Source organism: Thunnus thynnus, chromosome 13 (genome assembly GCF_963924715.1).
Source record: "Thunnus thynnus chromosome 13, fThuThy2.1, whole genome shotgun sequence".
In the NCBI taxonomy this organism is placed as follows: Eukaryota; Metazoa; Chordata; class Actinopteri; order Scombriformes; family Scombridae; genus Thunnus; species Thunnus thynnus.
The window spans coordinates 25,702,288-25,724,553 of record NC_089529.1 but is presented as its reverse complement, the minus strand read 5'-3'; the positions used below and the strand labels follow the sequence as shown (position 1 = coordinate 25,724,553).

At 37.9% G+C, this 22,266-nt stretch overlaps 1 protein-coding gene across 2 annotated transcripts in view; it reads right to left on the bottom strand.

Moving 5' to 3' along the window:
- The window catches only part of LOC137196040 (rho guanine nucleotide exchange factor 12-like), a 43,951-nt gene extending 25,847 nt beyond the window's left edge, over nucleotides 1-18,104 (bottom strand). For both annotated transcript variants that reach the window (XM_067608821.1, XM_067608820.1), the window contains exons 1-5: nucleotides 17,371-18,104; nucleotides 4,792-4,883; nucleotides 1,860-1,958; nucleotides 1,701-1,750; nucleotides 655-712 (exon numbers count right to left, since the gene is read on the bottom strand). In XM_067608821.1, the coding sequence (XP_067464922.1) occupies nucleotides 655-712; nucleotides 1,701-1,750; nucleotides 1,860-1,958; nucleotides 4,792-4,883; nucleotides 17,371-17,402 (331 nt within the window). In that variant the 5' untranslated portion in view covers nucleotides 17,403-18,104. The remainder of the gene's footprint in view (nucleotides 1-654; nucleotides 713-1,700; nucleotides 1,751-1,859; nucleotides 1,959-4,791; nucleotides 4,884-17,370) is intronic.
- Nucleotides 18,105-22,266: the final 4,162 nt, after the last annotated feature.

Genomic DNA, 22,266 nt, shown 5'->3' with positions numbered 1-22,266 from the left:
CCAAAACCTCCTCAAGACGAGACAGAGCTCTGTTCAGAGCTGCAATGAGTTTTATAAACCCAACAACTAATTGATTAATGAAGAAAATAATCATCAGATTAGTCTGTAATGAAAATAATCATGAGTTACAGCCCTAGCTCTGTTTAAAGAAATTTGACCACATTAAATGAACAATCAGTAATTTTGCCTGGCTGAACCAAACACTGTAATACCATTACGCTGACATATTATGTCATGATTTATGTGTCTGGTCCAGACTGAGTTCAGGGGCTGCAGTACCTCGAACTGCCAGTAGATGCTGTCTCCAAGAAAACTCTAAGTGTTCCAGTGTTTCCACTCCAATTTTTTTTATTCACAAATTGAAAATATTCTTGAAAACAGCTGGATGGAAACACACCTACTGTCACTAGAAATCAAATGTCAAGATTTCTTTTCCACGAGCAGCAAACAGTAATACAACCAGCTCCAGGTTTTATGTCCATCATGTTTTTCTACAGTCTTTGTCCCTCACACAGAGTGATTATTAACCCCAATAAAACTTACTTCAGCCTGATCACTAACTTGATAAAACTACATTCTTAATACATTGTTCTAATGATTGACATTCAAATGTGGTGCAGCATACTGAAGATGAAATAACAAATGCTTACTTACATTTTATCAGCTTTACGACCTCTATGTGGTTTGAATGTGTAACTAAGGTCCCATTAACCTGTCAGAAAACAAAATATATTAGGAGATTAGGACATCATTTTCTGGGCAGAACTTCATTTGTTGTGGTAGGTGTCACTTGAGAGTAATGTGGTATTTCATAAGTATTACAATCACTGTTATTCCGCAGTTAAATGTTCCTGCCTGTTAGTTCTCCAACTTTCATATTTTATTATTTTACAGGTAACTTTGCAGCTGACGTATTGCCCCGGCTCATTACTGCATCAGCTGCTTTAACCCCTAAAGGTCAGGGGCCCGTATTCACAAAGAATCTCATTTTAATACTTACTCTCCCACGTTCTCTTAAATGCCACTCAAAGTTCCTCTCTAAGAGTTTCTTCTTAAAATCGATTCACAAAACTGCTGAGAACAACTTTGATGAGGAACTGAGAGTACTCCTAAGCTAAGAGAAGGGGCGGGTTGACCTTGTGGCTTCATGAATAAACTTCATCATTATCTTCACAGTGATTGGTTCACTGGTGACTGAATGCACAGGGCGCGCACAGGACACATCTCTCGTGTAATCGTATTGATTTATAATTTTGGCACACTGATTGAATCCTTATTAACTCACCTACCGTCTATATACGCTTCAAAGTTCATTATCGTTTAATTTTTCCAAAATCCTGATGCAAGGAGGCTCATTACCTGCACTTTGTGAGTAGGTTTGGTGACTTAGGAGTCCTCTAAAATGCTTTGTCAATTACTCTTAGACCAAAAAATGTAGGAGTCTTAAAGTTAGGACTGGCACGACCCTTATTTTTAGGCCTAACTTGTTTTGTGAGTACGCCCCTGATCTGTTAAATCGGTTTCAGCCCGTTATAAACCTTATTAAGCAGATGAGGTATCAGTCGGGCATGAACAAAAGCTGACTTCATATAGTTTTTTTAAGAGAGTACTGGAATCTAATTCATACTCATCATCTGCAGATGTGTATGCAGATGTTCAGCTACTGATCCTTGAAATAAGAAGGAAATAATATAGCTCACCTTAATGATCCTATCTCCTGTCTGGACACCTGCTCGCATTGCAGCTCCATCTATAATACAAAAGACAGAACACAGTCAGAGATGTTGCTTTTAAAAGTGTGTGTGTGTGTGTGTGTGTATATATGTGTGTGTGTGTGTGTGTGTGTGTGTGTGTCTTACCTTCCTTGACCAGCTGCACAAACACAGGGTTGTCTCCACTTACTGTCAGCCCGAAGCCATTTTCATCTCTCTGGATTATCACACAACGCTGGACAAGCCCTGTCATTTGCAAACACACACAAACACACACTACATTAAATGACATGCTACCAATTACAATGATTAATGGATGTGACAAAGATGATCCAACTTAATGGAATGATGTTTGTGCTTTTGGAAAAACAAAAAAGTCCAAAGATTTTCAAATTAACATCCTAACTGTCTACCTTATTTCATGTACTAATGTACTAATGTACTACTGCGAGTAAAAAAAGTAACTTATGTATGAAGTTTTTCCTCATGTGTCCTCATGTTTTTTTTCAATATTTGCCCAAAATAAAGTCTGGCACAGATTGTCTGGTGTGGTCACTTGTGGGAAAAATTCTCCACACAGGAAGTGACAAATCAAGAGACTAAAACAGAAACGGTTTTAAATAGCAGCATGTTCTCTGTTCAACAAGAACCACACACACCAATGACAGATATGTTCCCTCTCCTCTTTCTTTGATGACCTTTATATGAAAAAAAAAATCCTCTCTAGAAACATTATAAAAAGTCCATAAAACTTTCTCACTCACTGACTCACTGACTCACTGACATGACAAAGCTGACACTGTTTGGTTTACAGTCTTCTGTTATTTTAAACACTGTTGATTGGCATTGCCTGGGAAAACAACAACATAGCTTATCTTAATAAGCTTATAAATTAATAATGCTGAGCTAATGTCTGGAAGAAAATATGGTCTCAGTATTATTTATTAACAGAAATTGCATCTGTGAAAATCTTGTCTCCCCAACAATGGCTGCTCTTCTGAGGGCAACAAATGACCATCTCTGCACTGCTGGTGAAGGTGTTTACCAGCAGCATGACTTCATCATCTGGAAAATCAGGGAGTCACACACACATACACACACACACACATCTGAACTGGTTTGATACATAAATAAAAGTTTCTGTGTTATTCTTAGTCAAGTCCAACATTTCTACAGCTCATTGAAAATATGGTGTTCCGCAAGGGTCTGTGTTCGGTCCTCTATTACTGTTTCTTTATATTCTTTTGTTTGGACATGGTAAATATATATTTTTACAGATGGCGCTCAGATTTACATAAACACAAAACACATAATTTTACCACCTCACTAAGCACATAATAATGGCTATATGTTAAAAAAAATCACCTCCAATTTAACACTAGACTTGTAAGCGATTACACCGGGGTCCAAGCACTCAATGCAGCTTGGAATCAAAGGGGCAACTACATGTGGCACCAAACTTGGGAAACCAAGAGCAGCACTGAACAGGACTTGATCAGGCGCTGTAACATGTGTTTGCCATCTGTACATCTGGGCTAGGTTAGACGCCCGGCTAAAGTGCATACTGTCCCACATGAATTAGATTCACAGACAGCAGACATTTTGTTTAGTTTTTGCAAGAAAAGCACAGGTGGAATTAATGACCGAACATGCTGACAAGTCTTGTTTCTTTCAGCCAAAATAAATCCTTCGATGACAATGTTCTTGTATCCTCTCATCAAAGTTTATCATACCTTCATCTTTTCACTTTTAAATCAGTGTAATGTATGCGATATTAATGATATGAATTATATAACATTGCATGAATTTTAAAAATGTAATTTGTATTATTACACTGTTCATACATAACATTTGACTTTACATAAAACTGCATTAAATGCATTTAAAACACTTAAATGAGTTTATGTTTAAAAAAAATACAGTAAAAAGAGTAGAATAAACTGAATGTGTTTAATGTATTATTATTAATTTATTTTACTATTTTTATAAAATTATATAAAATCATTTAAGGTATAGTGAGAAACAATTTCAGGAAATTGGTTTCTCAATTTCTCAAATGTCTCATCCTGTAACAGAAAATAGTGCATACTGTTTGATCAACAAGTGTACGTGCACGGTTTAAAATATTTACATTCTTTAAACCACCCTGTGTTATTTTCTATTAACTGGTAATAAAGTGACAATTTGGAAATCCAGCTTCAATATTCAATTAAAATGTTATGCAAAGGGCACAAAAAAATCAAATGACCATGATGTGCAAAGATCACAGCTAATAATATACATATAAAATCTTCCAGGTCCTCTTAATCTCCTGAAATCAGGCACTACATAAACTCAGCTGAGTAATTCATAGTCCTACACTCCCACATCATCCTGAAATCTGCAAAGAATATCCGCTAGATGAAGAAAACTCCATTAGGGATGTTCTTCCTGTAGCCACTGAGGAAGTTCAGCGACTCATTATCTGCCACCGTCTGGTTTTCCTTTTCCTTCTCCCACTTCAAAGACTTATCTGAGAGAGCTGAATGGATAATTGGTTGTCTTCTGGCCTCCATGAAGGAGCCTCAGGACTCCAGGGTGAGGAAAAGGCCAGGAAAGATTAATGTCAACCCTGCAACCCAGGCAACCATTTTAACAACTTTGTTCTCTCCCTCACCAGCCCCTGTGGTAATGACTAAAAGTAAAGACTTAATCAGATAAGACAAACCTCACATAAGAACAAGTCAAGGGTTTAAAAAGTTGTTTAGCAAAGTTTATTCACTGAACTCCTCAAAGTTGTCATTTAATCTCAACTCAAAACATTCAAATTACACAAAATCACCACTTTGATTACAATGTGTTGCTGTGGAAGTCCAGATTAAAAAGTCATACTAGAAAGAAGAGACTTTTATTCATCTGTAAAGCAAAACTTACAAAAAGACTTGGCTTCCCACACTTGGCATATACAGTGGAACCTTCGCACTGGATTTTAGCACTTTAAAACCACACAGTTTCACAGAAGAAATGTTGCAGCAATTAAAGAAACAATGAAATCAAAACAAAATGTAAAAAGGAAAAAGTATGCACCAAAATCTCTTACCTGTAGGGTCAAACTCATGTTTGAGGGAGACGGACGATTTGTCATTCTTAGGTTTCTTGTCTGCGGGGTCCTTGTTGAGAATGCTTGGGGTCCTAAAGAGACACGTAGCATAGTGAGAACACACATACCAAACATCAAAATAAATAAATAAATGCAAACTTTAAATTTAACTAAAATTATTAAAAGCACCAAATAGCTTCCCCAAATCCCAAATGTCTTTGCTAGGTCACTGTTTATGGTTAGAACTGCGTTAAAATTTTAAAAGGAATATGAAAATCTGAGCCATTGTTGGGTGTTATAATAATATCAGGGAGTTCTAGTAATATCTGTACAGAAACCTGAACAATATTATAAACCTGGTTAATGTCGATGACGTGTCACAAACTGAGTGAGGTTGAATCAAGTTAAATGAAACTAAAATATTGTTATTTGTCTGTGTAAAGATCAAAACCCAAAACAAAGATATCACAAGTGAGGGGACTGAGACAGAGGAGGAAAAGCATATAACTTGCAAAAGTATAAATATAGTCCACATCAGTCAGCTGTGGGCGGAGGTGCTGAGGGTGGGAGGGAAGTCTACTTCCTGTGGGTAAGACAATTCATGTACTTGTTAGTACTGCCAGTGCCATACTTTTTCTTTTTTTTATTAAGGGAAGTTTCACTGAAAGAAAACCTCTCTTTTACATGAATGCCCTGATCACATTCGCACTTGGAAGCTGCCCAGTACAACCACAGTCTGATCTACCAGCCACTGAGCAGGTGGGGTTGAAGGCCTTGCTCGAGGGCACCTCAGTGGTGGTCATGAGGAAGGGGCAAGCGCTGCTCTTTCACTTTCCCCACCCAGATTTATGCTGCTGGTCTGCTGGTCACAACCTCAGTGGCAACACATTTACAATCGGTTTCCATGTTTCATAAAGTAAACAATAACTCGACAACATATATTTCAATCTTTCCTCAGGTGGACAACACAGCAAGTCAGTCACACAGCAAATTAAACAACAAAGTACCTTGTTGGTCCATGGACTTCAGAGCGACACATAAAAGCATTTTCTGATCTGACGCCACAATAATCAGCAGGACGAAATAATTTGTCTGTGCCTTCCAAAACTAATCACTGTTGAAAAATGAATCTGTTTTATAATGGTTTAAGTCTGGTTAGGTTTAGAGAAACATTGTGGTTTAACAAGTTCTGAACACAACACTGACGTATATCTAAAGTTTATATGTTGAACTTGTTGGCAAACAGTTGCTTATTTCCACATCCAGCAGTTACGGAGCAACATTGTCATTAATTTGGAGTTGTGTTTCTGTCCACCTGGTGAATGTTAGTCACTCTCTTTTAGCTCCTGAGGGAAATGTCTGGCCGGTTACCAAATGCTCCACTATGTTCACCAGCAAGTCACTAACTTTGTCTGTTTGCTGTTTGGTGCTGAGCAGGTAGTGTACAGTAGGATTTTAGAGCTTTTCTCTGAAAACAGCTGCCTGCTGTGGCCGAAAACGACGCTATGAGAAGCGCTGAGAGTGAACCAACACAGTGAAGTTGCAGCCGGACATCTTAACGATGAGCTGAAACTCGTTATAAAGCTCCGTAAAGCTGCAGAGTCGCTGATAATTCTCTGTAGGTTCATCACTACGAGCCACGCCTCTGACATTACATGTTGTCCTTTGATACACTGTTATTATAAAAAAAATATTGATTATATCCGCTTTAGGGTTGGGGACCTTCGTCATAATGGTTACAATGATAAACGCGTGGTGAAGGTTAGGGGACGATGATGGTCATGGCTTAAAAAACACAATGTTGAAACGAACAGCAATCTCCAATGTTTTGTAGAACCGTCTATCCACTCTAGATGATGTCGCTCTATAATAAGGGTCACCTGATTTCTTTGTTTGCTCCAATCATAAGTGCTATGGATGCTAGAAGGTTTTGTGACTTGCATGTAAACATATGACGTTATGGGACACTTGCTGAAATGACTGATTATGTTGTTTTTCTTGCTCAGGCAACAGCATTCTTTGCCTCTCAGACAGCATACAGACGCCATCAGTCTATGAGCTGATAGAACGGATCCACTGACAAACACTTGATGTCTAATTTTAAATATAATGCCAATAATAAGATCTCAGCAAGCTTCATGTACGCCCTCTTTCTTGGTACTTATTCAAGTGATTTATTATGGATATCCCTCCTGGGAGTTCATATATAAATAGCAGAGGTTCCTTCTTCTTGTCCCCCATGCAGCTCCTCCTACTTGTTCCGCAAGAGGGGGTTTGTTTGTACTGCCGTTCCTCCCTTGGACAATGGGGGCCCTGGGCTTTTAACAATGGCTCCCACGTCAGAGCCTACTTACTATACTGTGGCTATGTGGGACAGATTCCCGGAAACGGAGACTAGGGTTTTTGGCTCGGCTCCAGTTTCCTGAATGTGGGAGAAGGCTGGGAAAGAAACGGAGGAGGGCGACGGGTCGGAGGAGGCACACAAGGAAGACAGAAAACAGAGCCGAGGGAATTTTAACTTAGCTCACAGTGTGTGAACCATCCTATCTAAACTCATAATTTTACTGCAAAAAAAAAAATGGAATAAATTAAATCCTGGACTATCAAATTCATGCAAGAACCACAATTTTTTCTTTTGTGTCAAGCTGTTAGAAGACTAAACAACTGAAACTGATTCCACTCTCATAGACGCAACAAAACTGTCACAATTACAGGAAAAAAGGGGGAAATGGTGTCACATCGGAGAGAATTGCAGTTGTAACCTTGTCTTTTTCTCTAAACATTGGAAGGCCCACTTATGGAGCCTTGGAGGAGATAAGCAGTTGATAAGACGTCATTGCTGGACAAGAGGGAAGAATCCAGGCCTCAGTTTCAGATATTTAGTTGTTTTTTCTAATTTGGACTCTGGAGAACAACCATGTTAAAGACCACAACAAAACTAGTTCATAGCTCAACACAAACTAGCTTTTGCCTAGACTAGAACTGCAACAATTAGTCCATTAATCCATTAGTTGATCAACAGAAAATTAATCAGCAACTATTTTGATGATAAATTAATTGTTTTGAGTCCTTTTTTAAGAAAAAACGCCCAAATTCTCTTGAATCAGCATCTCAAATGTGAATATTTTCTGGTTTCTTTATCCTTCTGTGACAGTAAACTGAATATTTTTGCGTTATGGACTGTTGATCGGGACAAAACAAGACATTTGAAGTTGCATCTTCGGCTTTTGGAAACAGTGATGGGCAATTTTCACCATTTTCTGACATTTTATAGACCAAAGACTAATCAATAATGACAACAATTATTAGTTGCAGCTCTAAATAAATGTTTTAATGTATATAAGAAATCAATTGACAATCTCCATGAATAGGTTAAACTGATTACTGCAGGATCTTTGGCAATTTCTTGTTACTTATCAGTTGTCACATACGCCAAATGCTGCATGCAGAGATATGGCCTGCCTCTGTAGAGTTCATTACAATTTGATGCATTCTTCCATTTTTCTGTCCAGTACTTTTGTGGCACTAAAGGTTAAAAAAAAACTTCAACAACTCAGGATCACAAACAAAAAAAGTGTTCATGTCCACGTGAAAAGTTTACTGGCACCACGATAAAAGGGAATCATTAATTAGCTTATTGTGTTAGTGCCGCTTGTCTGGGTTACATGTCTGCTGGCTAATTTGTTCACTTTCTTTACTTGCCTAGTGCACAGTTATCAGAAGAGGAAAAAAAAAAACATGCAGCAGTCCACTTATGTCTCGGATGCCAAAAATACCAGACTATTCCTCTGGGATGATAACAGCAACGGACTCAACTCCAGAGAGCAGCTAATGTTTTAAAGCTAAAGTAAGAAGCTAAAACCCTAAAAACAGTAGTTTTATATTCATTATGAATGCAGCAAGATATTCCCATGTTCTTTAAAAAGTAGGAACCACCCAGTGCAACACTTTGGCTGACTGATTTGTTTTTCATAGATTTTTTTTTAAGCTATATCAAGTTTTGACTACAAAGATAATACTTATTTTTAGGACAACTTCACCAGACTAAACCTATAAATCAATCATTTCACTGGTTAATGATGAGAGCTTTCCAGAAAGAATATTTTCATGTCTGTTCCAGTAATTAGTCATCACGTATTTGCATCTGACATCACTGGTCTCCCGCCACTGTGTAACCACAAACATCCAAATTCAATATAAGCTTGTTAACTCCCAGGAATGATCTGATAGAGAGGCTCAGTGTAGGCTGTCCAAACACAACGTGGATGAAAACTTACAGTAAACACAAGCTAGATTGATTTTATTCAACCTATACCAACTGAAACACATCTACACATCAACAGGAATTAGTCATATAAATAAATCTTACAACAGATATTTTCCCAGACTTGATGATGTGTTGGTAAGGTCTTTAAGCTCATAAATCATTATTATATCAATAACTTGACAGCATGTAGTTTAAATCTTGAAGGCTGTATCCCCTTGGAGGACCATTTTGTGGACTGATTTATTCAAGAACAATGTAAATATTGTACTGTATGTTCATTATCCAACAGTGTTTAGTCTGAGAACCGTTTAAAGTCTGAGCTGGAGTCATTCATCTGTAAATAACTGTAATTATTACATCTCGGCATGAATGGCTGATCATTGCACAGCTAATCTGCCAAAGAATGACTTGTCTTTGGTCACTTGAAGCTTTGTTTGTCTTTCATGATGAGTAAGTCCAAATCAATTCAGAAGGAATAATAAACAATTCAAGCAACAGACACATTTTAAAAACGTGCCAACAGCTAGCAGTCAGTCCACCACTTTGAGCCAGACTGAAACAATTATTCAATTGATTGCCATTAAATTGTGTACAGATATTCATGGTCACCACAAGATGAGTCCTACTGACTTTGATGATTCCCTGACTTTTCCTCTAGCGCCGTCATGACGCTGACATATACAAATATACAAACATTATAAAAGATATTAACTTATTTTTGTATTCAGTCATCAGCTGTCCAATAAATCTGTGTTTCGCAATGATCTGTGCTTCCACAGGCAGCAGCTAACATACTCAGATGAAGTGATTTAGAAGAACAGATTATAGGTGCAGTATGTAGAATTTAGTGGCATGTATCAGAACAGACTTAGCAGAAATGTGATATAATATTTATATATAATATCATTATATTTATAATCATCTGAAAATAAAAATCATTGTGTTTTCGTTAGCTTAGCCCTTTATATCTACATAGGGAGCGGGTCCTCTTCCACAGAGCCCGCCATGTTGCATCGCCATGTTTCTACAGTAGCCCAGAGTGGACAAACCAAACACCAGCTCTGAGAGGGCCTTTCGAGCTTTTAGCAAGTTTTACGGCCATAATAGGTTCTCTTGCAGTCTGCAATCTCACCACTAGATGCCACTAAATCCTACACACTGGTCCTTTAAATTGAAAACTCAAAAAGGTTGGATGTTTCTCATATAAAAAAAAAATTACAGTGGGAACATTATTAAACCAAAAAGTAGGGCAAGCTTCCTGTGAGTGAAATGTCAAATGACTTTCAGATGGACAGACATGTATGTTAGTATTTGTCAATTCAAATACAAAATGTCAGTTTTGAATTTTTAATCCAAATAATTCATCCAAAGGTGGAAAATCTGCATGTTTACATTACGTTTGCCTGCTGAGACATCACAGCCTTTCAAAAGCATGCTACTGCACTGACAAACATAATCCATTGTTTTACTAATTATATGTTATTTATTACTTTTTTTTTAAACACTTTTTTAAACACTGTTAGGCGATGCTTTTGTCCAGAGTTTTAAATTGCATGATAGTAACTTTGAATAACCTGATTTTGATTATGATGGCATTGTATGTATTTATGAGGCCACACTGTGCATACCTTTGGTTGCACTGAAAAGGCAAAGAGAGCCTCTGGCTGAATGGACGGCAACATCCAACTTTTGAAACTGTTCTATAGGCTCTTCAAATGGAGTGATGGTAAAGCCTGCACAGTTCACAGCATGTAGATTAGGTTCTTAATTTATCCATAATAATATTGGAGGGTTTATATTAGATGCAGAAGCACGAAAGCGGGGTCTGTCTGGTCGGTTCTGTCACCAGCATCTGTGTCAGTCAGGAAGAGCTGGTGGCCTGGTGGGCCTGACAGACATTATTTAACAGTGATGTCATCCCTTCCCGTCAGGGCCTGGGGCAGGGGGTGGAGGGGGTGGAGGGGGTGGAGGAGGGGGGGGGGGGAGGTGGGAGGTCGGCGGGCAGGAAAACACACAGATCAGCAAAACTGTGTGACAAAGAGCAAAAAGAGCTGGTGCACAGTAGGCAGGCATTCAGGTTTATCCTACATCCTAGATCAAAGCACTGTTCTTACACAGGCCTAGAACATGAATCACCTATTTTGATAATCAATTAATCATTTAAGTCAATTATCAAGCAAAAATGCCAAACATCCAGCCGCTCAAATTGTCTTACTTTATATTAAATTGAATATCTTTGAACTGTTGATCGGACTAAATGAGACATTTGATGACATCACCTTAGACACTAGGAAACTGAGACGGACATTTTTCACTATTTCCTGATGTTTTGTAGACTTAACTTAAGTTGAAGCCTTGCATACAAATAAATAAACAAAAGCATGAGTCTGGCAGGTTTGGTCATATTCAAACTGAAGAAAACAGCTGAGAGAAAATCCAAAAACTCTCATCACAGCAGGTAGAGAGAGAAAAGTTTATTGATATTGCCTGATCGGCTTGAAGATGTAAAGTACGCGTCACACAAACTATGTCATATATGTCATACGACCGTGTTTAAAGGAGAAAATGTTTACATCTGTTCTGAACGGCCACATGAAAAGTCTCTACAGGAACTCTGTGGGTCAGATTTACATGTATTTGCATCTGCATGTGTTTAGCTCCTGATTTACTGGGACAACAGCTCATTATGCAGTCAGCTCCCGGACATCCTGCGAGGGAAGGAGAGCTCAGTAAACACAGTTCAGACGTGTGATTTCTAACTTCATCAGCTCCATATAAGAGACTATTACTTACTCAAAAATTTATTTCATATTCATAAAGGTTAGAATATTATCATCTATATGTCAAATTATTCATGTAGTAGGCAGTACTAAACACGTTAACAGGAAATAAAAAGGAGATGGAGTGACATCGAGACAAATCAAAGATGCACAAAACTGTTTTTACAACGCAGAACATCACTAAAGAAGTCCAACAAGGCAAGAAACAGACGGAGCTGCAACTAATGATTATTTTCATTAAAGATGAATTTGTTGGTTATTTTCTCAATTAATTGATTAGTCAGATGGTCTATAAAAATGTCCAAAAATGGTGATAAATGTTGATCGCTGTTTCTCAAAGCCCGAGATGCAACCTAAAATGTCTAACTGAGTCGTTGTTCCACCAATTTTTCAAGCAAAAATGCCAAAAATGTGTCGGTTCCAGCTTCTCAAATGTGAGAATTTGCTGCTTTTCTTTGTTTTATATCATTGTAAATTGAATATCTTTGAGTTTTGGGCTGTTGGTCGGACAAAACAAGACATCTGAATAAGTTACCCTGGAGGTAAGATGGGAGGGTTGCCCTACGGCAAGTACAATATATAGATCAAAACTGAACCAGGAAGTTTCTCTTTCAAATAAATTTGACTAACATGTCGGCTTGTTTAAAACGCGTATGTTCAGCTGGCTGCTTGTGTTTGTTGTCCTGTTGGACTATTTTTAGCCATTCCCATTCCCTGATCTCTGAAGTTACTTTGGCGAGAACATCATCATACTGATAAAACCAAAAGGACCTGTTATCACTCCTGCTGTTTCTACCAAACTTCCAGGGAACTGGAATGGGAACAGGGAACCAGGGATTATTTTTGTAACCTTCTGCGCCACATTCCCAACAAGACCAAGAATGCAGTATTCTACAGGAAGGTCTGTGTCTTGAGGCTAGGCAGATAAGAGAACATGTCCCCTGCTGGGAATTGTCACATCCAGACAGTAAAATATCACAAATGTTAGGAGAAACCTAGCAGGCAGTTCAAATTGAATTCTTCTCACCGAGAAACCTTTGAACAACATCCAAGAAGTGACCTAACCAAGCTGCTGGATTTGGCACACATGTTGCCGAGCAACTGAACCCTTTCTGCAGTACAGACTTCAGTGCCAACCTTAAAAAATCCACAGTGAAGTGTGTTGTTTAGATAATAAAACACAGACATGTACAGATGCAATTATGCACAGAGTGTCTTTCTTTGTCATTACAGGGGGGATGATGCACCTCACAGACTTGTATTCAAAACCAGTGTGAAAAGATCAGATCAAAGTCAGCTAATTTGCAAGTAAAATAACTAAAGTTTATCTGAACGGAAACAGTCACAGTTCAAAGTGACACAGATGCAAGGAGACATCGGATACAAACAAATGTAATATGTGCAGTGAATATATTTTTCTACAGTTAAAGGTTGGATCAGGGTCATCAATAAAGATGAACCTTTACCAAGTGGCATAGGATGTGATCAGTCACATCCCTAATGTGGTTCCTCTGCATAGTTAATGCAGAAAGCATGAATTCTTAAGATAAGACTGTACACGTATCATATGGTGATATGGTTGAAAATGTTATCATTGAGGCTCGACACTAATTAAATAATATTGTTACAATGTTACGATCCAAAATAATAAAAATGAATGCTTCCAAGCAAGCTGTAAATAAAAACTAACATAATAAGTTTATGTTTGACACAAATGCTGACATAAGTGCTTTGATTACTTTGATTTTTTTATGTGATTTTTTTAATACATTTGCCATGCTGTACTGTATATTATATCAATATCAGAAAATATCACAATCAACTTTCCTGTTTGTGATTTCAACCTTATGAACCAGCTCTAGAAAAAAGGTCTACATAATGTGATAACGTTAAATATCTTTTCACTAATAACAAGGAGAAGTCATATGCCATGGCATAAAAAAATATGTATATTTGCAGAATTGAACAGTTTAAAGTTTAAATAATTACTTAAATCTGCATTTACAGATTTGGGGGAAGTGCAACAAGTAGTAAATACAAGACATGTTGAGTTTCCTGTTCACACATCCAGCAGAATCAATATTCACATTCTTTTGAAGATTTCTGTCCGCCTGACAAATGTAATTCTAATATTCACTCTATTTTTTGCTCTGCTTTGGTCTCCACTAACTATCTGGGAGAAATATCTGACTGTCGTATAGGGCAGGTAATGTATAGTGAGATCTTTCAGTGAAAACAGCTGCCTGCTGCGTCTGAAAACGAGGAGATGCAGGCTGAAAAAACAAAACAATGAGCTGAAAGATGCTAAAAAGCTTCGAAGAGCTGAGGGGAACTCAACTGTAGAGTCGGTGATAATTCTCTGTGGGTTCTTGGAGCCCTTTTCACATTACACATAGCTGTTTGATCCATTAGTGAATCTTTTAGTCCCTTTACCTCTTGCATTAAATCACATCTCATATCCAGATTGTATCTAGATATGACTTAACCTGATTACATTTACACCTGGTATTAATCTCTGTCCAGCTCAAATAACCAAACATCACATCCTCCTCTCGGTCCAAAAAAACGACAACAAAAAAAGATGGTAGCCATCCGTGAAGCTGCACTATTGTATGTACTTTTGCTTGCTTTTCGAATTGTAGAAAGGAGCCGTCTTGACTCAATCCACCAGTGTCTTGAATATCGATAGCTTTCTTGCTGCTTTCTTGCTAGTAGCTTAGCTTGCTAACTGGCTAATGGCTGCTACATCATTGGTTTAGAACAGTCATGCGTGATTACGTATTTCTGCCTAGTTGTTGTATGTGGATTGATAATACAATGGCATTTACACTTGTGTTCGATGTGGTCACAAGCGTCCCTGAAGAGATGGTTTGGCTGATCAGATCACAATCCATCCTCAATGCATCTTGGGTGCATTTACACCTGTACTTTCACGCACTATCTGACTGCAATCCAGTCACCTTGCATGCATTTTAATGTAAGGTGTAAAGACCTGGACTTGACGATGTTTTGCGCTGATTAAAACTAATTACAGATCCAAAATTCCATCATAAATCAACAATACAATCTCTCAATTTGAGCTTTATTGCAGTATGTTCTATATTTTGGGATACCAAAACACTTTTCATACTGTGACACTGGTGTTATTAACATCCATTTTCTATATACACTAACCACTGAGGCACCCACTAAACACAATACATGCAGATGCTTCCATACAGGGAATGAAGGATCACTGCATGGTTTGATGAGTATGAAGATTATGTAAATTTTAAAAAGGAACACTTCAATACTTGGAAACAATACTAGGAAATATTTCCCTCTGAGAGTGAGATGAGTAAGTTCCTCCTAAATCCTCAAAATGTTGTTTTTAAATTTCTGTTTGTGTACAGATGAGGCAAATGTGATACTACAGAACCCTTTAGATTTAGAAGTGTTGGTTGGTGTATTTTAAACTTTGCACAGCTGCGAGCTGTTTCCCCGTTTCCACTCTTTATGCTAAGCTAGACTAACCACGTCCTAACACAACCTCCTTACTTAACACACAGTCTCCTCATCTCACTCTTGGAAAAAAAAAAAGCAAAGATGTTTATGTCCCAAAATCTTTATCTGTTCATTTAAACTGTTAAGCTTGTTCTTTCTGTTCCGTCTTAGCTGGCGTTCTGGTTGACAGGTTGTCCTAAGATGACACGTTTTGGACCATTAATGATTCTGTGAGCTTACAGCGTTCTTCTTTGAGATATTTCATCCAAGAGTTTGATACACATGAGTTTGAAGATAACATGTTTATCTCAGTCTGTCCTCTCAAAGTCATGCTTTCCAGTTCCACAGTCTGCGGGGATTTTATCTGTAATTTGTGATGGAAACATTACAGAGAATCAAAACTACACAGAAGAGGCCCATTGTTGTAAAAGGCAGCAAAGCAGAAGAGAGGCTCAGGCCTTCCTGCAGGCTGAAGGTCAAGAAATCAAATGACTTGTTTTACTTTCCGAGGCAGTCATGTGTGCCTTTATTTTGGCATTTCCTCAGAGGAAACTCCTGATAACAGAGTGTAAAAATATACAAGTGACTTATGTGGGATGGAATCTGAAAAGCTGAAAGTCAACCATTAACATTTCTACAACAATTCACCTCATACAGTTCTTACAGAGGTGGAAGATTGCCCAAAATGTTTCAAGTGGGTACCAACAAACTCCAGACCTCAAAGACTTTATCAGGAAATGATTTCTCTGCCAAGAAGCAGACGACTAAGGACACAAGATAAATGCTCACATCAACCTGTGTTTCCTGTGATACTTCCAGTTCAATGAGGGGGAAGTCATATGATCATACTCTCAGATTTATATTGACATGTAGGTTACTAACAACGCAACCTCAAACAGTTTGTGTATGATGCTGCAGCCTGTTGCAAAGACATGCTGTCAGAAGTAATGTGATCGTAGAGTCACTGAAACATATGGAGGTCACTCAGTAGCCCTCTCCAAAAGATCGCTTCACTGTATAAATACTAAGGGATATGTTTAGTCCACCTTAAGTCAAGCTAGACTACAAGGAAATTGTTCCAGGGGGTCTGAGCACTTCAGCATCCTGATCTGGATGAACACAAAAATGCACAGGAGCCTCTCTGCAACTTTTTAGGGGCCGGAGGTAAAGAAACAATCATTCCAGGAAGATGAACCAGCTGGTTTTAACCAGGGAGGCTCGTCACTCCGCTTAAGATTTTGTTTAAGGAACACTTTTATAAACTCAGTTCAGAAATCTGTACATTTTAACTTGCCAAAAAAAAAAAAATCCTGATAACATAGAAGGTATACGATGAGTTAAGACCTCAAGGAAATTATCAAAGCCTGGCGTTCGCCTCGGCGTATATCAGGTGAATCAAACACCTTTACATTTACTATGATTCAACTTACAAATCAAATCCCTCATTATTCCACACAGCCACCGTCTCCCACCACAAAGGGTAGTGAAGAGTTTAGAAAACTGATGCTTTATAGAAATGTAGAGTTTTTAAGGTGAATAACTTGATGGCTGAATTACCCAGGCTACTGAAATAAATGGTCAAATAACTTTCTTCTAGTTGTGTTTGTTTTCCAACAAGCAGCAATATTTTTTAATGGAGTTTGGTGTGATGCAATTAGTTGTATTACCATTCAGAAACACATTGTAAAAAACTTTTTACCTTGATAAATCATGAGGAAATGCGCTGTTAAGCAGCAATAAGCAATAGAGGGAAAAAAACACCCTCTACCTTCTCCCTCCTAAACTCTGGGAGGAAAAGATAGTTATTAGCATGTTTTAACTTATTGTTTTTTATATTTTTAATGAATTCAGTATATTTACGGTGTATTTATGTTTTTTGGTGTGTGTGTGTGTGTGTGTGTGTGTTGTATTTGTGTGCACTGTGTTTTATGTGTGCTGAATGCATGCGTCCCATTTCTGCATAACCAACTGCCCCACTGGGGACCAATAAAGTGATTGATTGATTGCTTGATTGCTTGATTGATTGATTGAAAAGGGCATTTAGCCTACCTGTCAGTGAGTGTTGACTGTGTCCCACTCATTGGGCTTCCCTTGCGAGTTTCCAAGGTCTTCACCGAAATAACATTTTCATCACACCGTCCAGCTCTTACTATTTATTAAAACGGCTCCTTTCGTTTGTCTCCTCGGTGTCCGTCCATATCGCAAAACGTCGACGAGTCGTTATATCCAGGGGGGGAAAAAGTTGATAACTCCGTTATTCTGGGACTTTTTCCTGACTAAACACTTAAGTCGATCATATATTCGCTAACCAGCGACTTTAATAAATCCTAAAAATCTGCAGGGTTACAACTTTTTTCTTGGGGTGTGAGTGTATTTCATTAGCCAGCCGCTGTCTGCATCAGCAAACACATCTGGAAAACCTGAACTACTGCTGACAACTTGCTGCTGTAAATGTTTTCACCCACGTTACCTCCAAGTCCAAGTTGAAGATATCTTTTACTTCTTAGGAAATACTTCCATGATGACACTACAGCCTTTTCCTGATGTCTCGACCCCGGGGAGAAGAATAACGTCAAACTTTGCCTGCTATAAAAAAAAAAAAACCCAAATGAACTTATTCCTCTTATTTCCGCTCCGTCCCGTGTGTGTTGATGTAGTCGCGTTTCTGTAGCATCCTCCTCCAGGTCTCCTCTCTTTAATCCGCTGACATTTGTAAAGCAGCTTCGGTTTTTGCTCCTCACTGCGATGCAAATGGAAAAATGAGACGCTTTGCCCCCTCCTGCCCACCCCATAAAGAGTAAAAAAGAGGAGAAAAACCCACCTTCCACCCCGATGCGTTCAGAGCTCCTCGTATTTCCCTAAACTGCCACATTTATCAGACAGCGAGCTAACTTTTAGTAGCCTACATTTACTCAAGTAGTGTAGGCCCACTTAAATACAATTTTAAAGTACTCATACTTTACGTGAGTATTTCCATGTGGTGCTACATTATACTTCCACTCTACTACATTTCAGAGGGAAATATTGTACTTTCTACTCCACTACGTTTATTTGGCAGCTTTAGTTACTTTTCAGATGAAGATTTGACACAATGGATAATATAAGAAGCTTTTAAAATACAACACATTGTTAAAGATGAAACCAGTGGTTTCCAACCTTTTTGGTTTTTGACGTCTTACAAAAAGCAGTGTGTAGTCGGGGTCACATTTCACATGTCTATGAGTTGTTAACAGCTCCACCAAATAGTGATTTTTCCCTCTAAACTTCTCACATGCTTTCATTTCAATAAATGTTCAAATGATCCAATATTTCACCAAAAATCAAAGATTAAGAGAAAAAATCAAGAAACTGAAAACAGTTTTGTGTATCAGAACTTTGTTTTTTCTTCTTTCCTCTCCCACCTCCACCTTTCCTAGCTCCACCTCCAGCAGCTACAACAGTAACATGCTGCTCTAACACTGATGCTTCACTATTAATAATCTAATGATGTCATATATAATAATATATCAGTCAGAGGGACCAAAACACTACTTTTACTGCAATACTTTAACTTCATCAAGCTCATAATACTTATGTACTTTTTCATGCAGGACTTTTACTTGTAATGGAGTATTTTTACATCTCTGTATTGGTACTTTTACTTAAGTAAAGGATCTGAATACTTCTTCCACCAGTGTTTATACATACATGTATACATATGGACTATTCAATCCAACGAAAGACAGGTGTAGGCCATTATGCAGGACCTCAGCTTTCATCTCACGGCACCTTTTCCATGTCTACCTTGTCTTGTCTGTTTCACCTGTAACCTCAAGGACTTAGTTCATACAATACCAGTGATGGAAAGAAAATAAGTATATTTACGGTCCGTGTATGAAGTATAATTCATTTGCAGTTGTTCACGTTGTATACTGAAAAACCCAATTTTTGGGGGTATTTCCAGATTTCATTGTATTAAGAAGTAAAGTACAATTCAGCGCGCTTAAGTGTCCAGCTTGTTCCATTATCCAACTTGTACAAAGAAAATTGAAACAGGAAGTCGAGAGCCGGAAACAGAGACAGCTCGCCTTCAAAGTAAAAGTTACGCGTTTTGAAGATTAATTTAAGGAGAGCTATACTAAATAAATAAACAAATAACCTAAATAATTAACATAACTCATAACTTCTTTTACACACTTTGGAGATAAAACTATGTTTTGAAAAAAGAAAGAAACGGAGGCGGCGGAACCAACCCAGGGATTTTCAAAGTAAACGCAGCGTGTGTTACAGAGACTCACTGAGCCGCTGCAGACGTCGACGTTACGTACAGCTGAGTCCAACTTTATGCTTGTGGGCTGCTTGTCTTGTGTGCATGACTTTATCGAGTTAACCTCTCCAACAAAACACAATTTTAAATTATTTACCTGTCCACCACCGTAGTTACTGTTGTATATTTACGTTACTCCTTTATTATTATCAGTTTTTGTACATCATTTGGATTATTCGCTGTGTAAAATGTCGAAATATATGGGAGAAGTGAATTAACTGGACCCTCTCCAGTCATATATGTAGGGATTAGGGGTGTTTCGACATGCATTTTTGATTTATTAAGCTCACAAATGTTTACATTACCAGCAATGTGTTTGTGTATGCAGACTACAAAGTAAAGACATGTAAATAATATAATAAATGTCATGTGTCCTATTTGACAGGTGTGGGACCTCCGTTGGTATGCTGATGCATAAACTCATCCAGTGACTGCACCAGGATAACCTGGAAACAGCCAGAGGAAACTAGCAGTTGGTAAGTAGAGAGCAGTGTTAAGTCCATCATTCAGACAGTGACACATTTAAGTTGTTTTGAATGAATGAAAGTGCTGTCTTGGTTTTAAGTAGTTTGTTTTTTGTGTTTACATCCATATTGGGTGAACAGTGGAGCAACTGTAGCCCCCCTTTTTCAGGTAGTCTGCCAACTGTAGGATAATGCAGGAGGAGGAGGATCCTAAATATACAGCAAATGCAGCCAGGGAGTTTTTTATGACCCAGCAGTGAGATGTTCTCCACTGGCATTGTCATCACCTGAACTCAGTCCAGCTGAGCAGGTGTGTCACTCACCGAAAATCAGACCAAAGGCAAAAGTCCAGTTTATAGTTCAGGTCCGACATAGAATCACCAGGGGAGATATAAGTGTCCTCTAGGATCACAGTCTTCAGACAGTCAATGACTGAAAACAGTTTGACACTAAATGTTAGATATCATGATAAAGTTTGTTTTATAATTGGCCAAATGATTTTTGGTCTGCTAGAATTGGAGGACTTTAGTTACAAGTAAAAACTAAAGCTACAATTCCTACACTGTTCATCTGTGGATGTAAACACCATCAAGGTAAAGAGGAAAGATTAACCTCGTAGTCATGGTTTCATTTCAAAGCCAATGTGCTGAAGTACAAATAAATTACAACAGAACTAACAAATATGTGTCATAGTGAAAATAGTCTTTCTTGAACAGTTTTAGCAGTTGTATTAGGATCCTGCAAGGCTCTTTCGGGGAAACTGACGGCTCTCCGTCTGGGGAGTCGACGGGGAGCGTCGGGAGCCTGCAAGGCTCTTGGGTCTGTTGTAGTTGTTGTTGCTGTTTTTCAGCCGTTTCTGCCAATAGACTGTAGACTTACATGCAAGTGATTTGACTATAAAAGTTATTCAGTAGTTGTTGTTAATTGAAACTCACTATAGTCCTCACTGTTAGTAGTCAGTTACACAATAGTGTGTTGAGTAGTATGTCGTCCATTTTGCAGTTTACAATAAAAATCTATAAACATGCCACTTGTGAAAATACTGCTAAATGCAGTGTAAATTAACAGTAATGTGCATTACTGTTAATTTGCACTTTTCACAAGTGGCATACTTACAGATTTGTACCATAAAGAGCAAAATGTACAACATACTACTCAACACACAATTGTGTAACTGACTACTAACAGTGAGGACTACAGTGAGTTTCAATTAACAACAACTACTAAATACTCTTTAAAGTCAAATCACTTGCGATCCAAACGGTCAACATCTTTCTCCTGCAGAGCGATGACACACTTATTCACATCCTCTAGCATGTGGTTCTCTGGGGACATAAAACAGTGATGCAGTTAGTTCTTTATATGTTTTGTCAGTCAAAACACAGTACAATAGTGTGTTGAGTAGTATGTCGTCCATTTTGCAGTTTACAGTAAAAATCACTATCATTATGCCACTTGTGAAAATACAGCTAAAAGCAGTGTAAATTAACAGTAATGTGTATTACTGTTAATTTACACTTTTCACTAGTGGCATACTTACAGATTTTTACCATAAACAGCAAAATGTACAACATACTACTCGACAAACTATTGTGTAACTGAATACTAACAGTGAGGACTACAGTGAGTTTCAATTAACAACTACTGAATACTCTTTAAAGTCAAATCAATTGCATGTAAGTGTAGACTGTACACTTACATGCAAGTGAAACACACTATAGTCCTCACTGTTAGTAGTCAGTTACACAATAGTGTGTTGAGTAGACAGCTACCGTATTTTAATGTAGTTTGGCATATTGCAATAAGTAGTGTTTCCATTCATAAACAGAGAAGAACAATGTTTTTACTTGATAAATCGTGAGCAAACACGTTGTATTCAAACAGAAATAAGCAATAAGAGAAAAGTGGCATTTAACCCACCTGTCAATGAGCGTTAACTGTGTCATAAACTCATATTGATTAAAACGGCTCCTTTATTGTATTTGTACACATTTACAGTGCTTAAAAAATTATTAATGAAATTGCTGAGATCTGAAATTATTCAACCAGCTCAGGCTCTTTTTTGTTTGTTTGGAATAGGGTTAAAATGTAATGTTTGAGCTTCACTGTGCAGAATGATCTAAGTGTGTTTGACACTGGAAAGCTGTTTTCACATTCATCTGCTGAAAGTGGAAA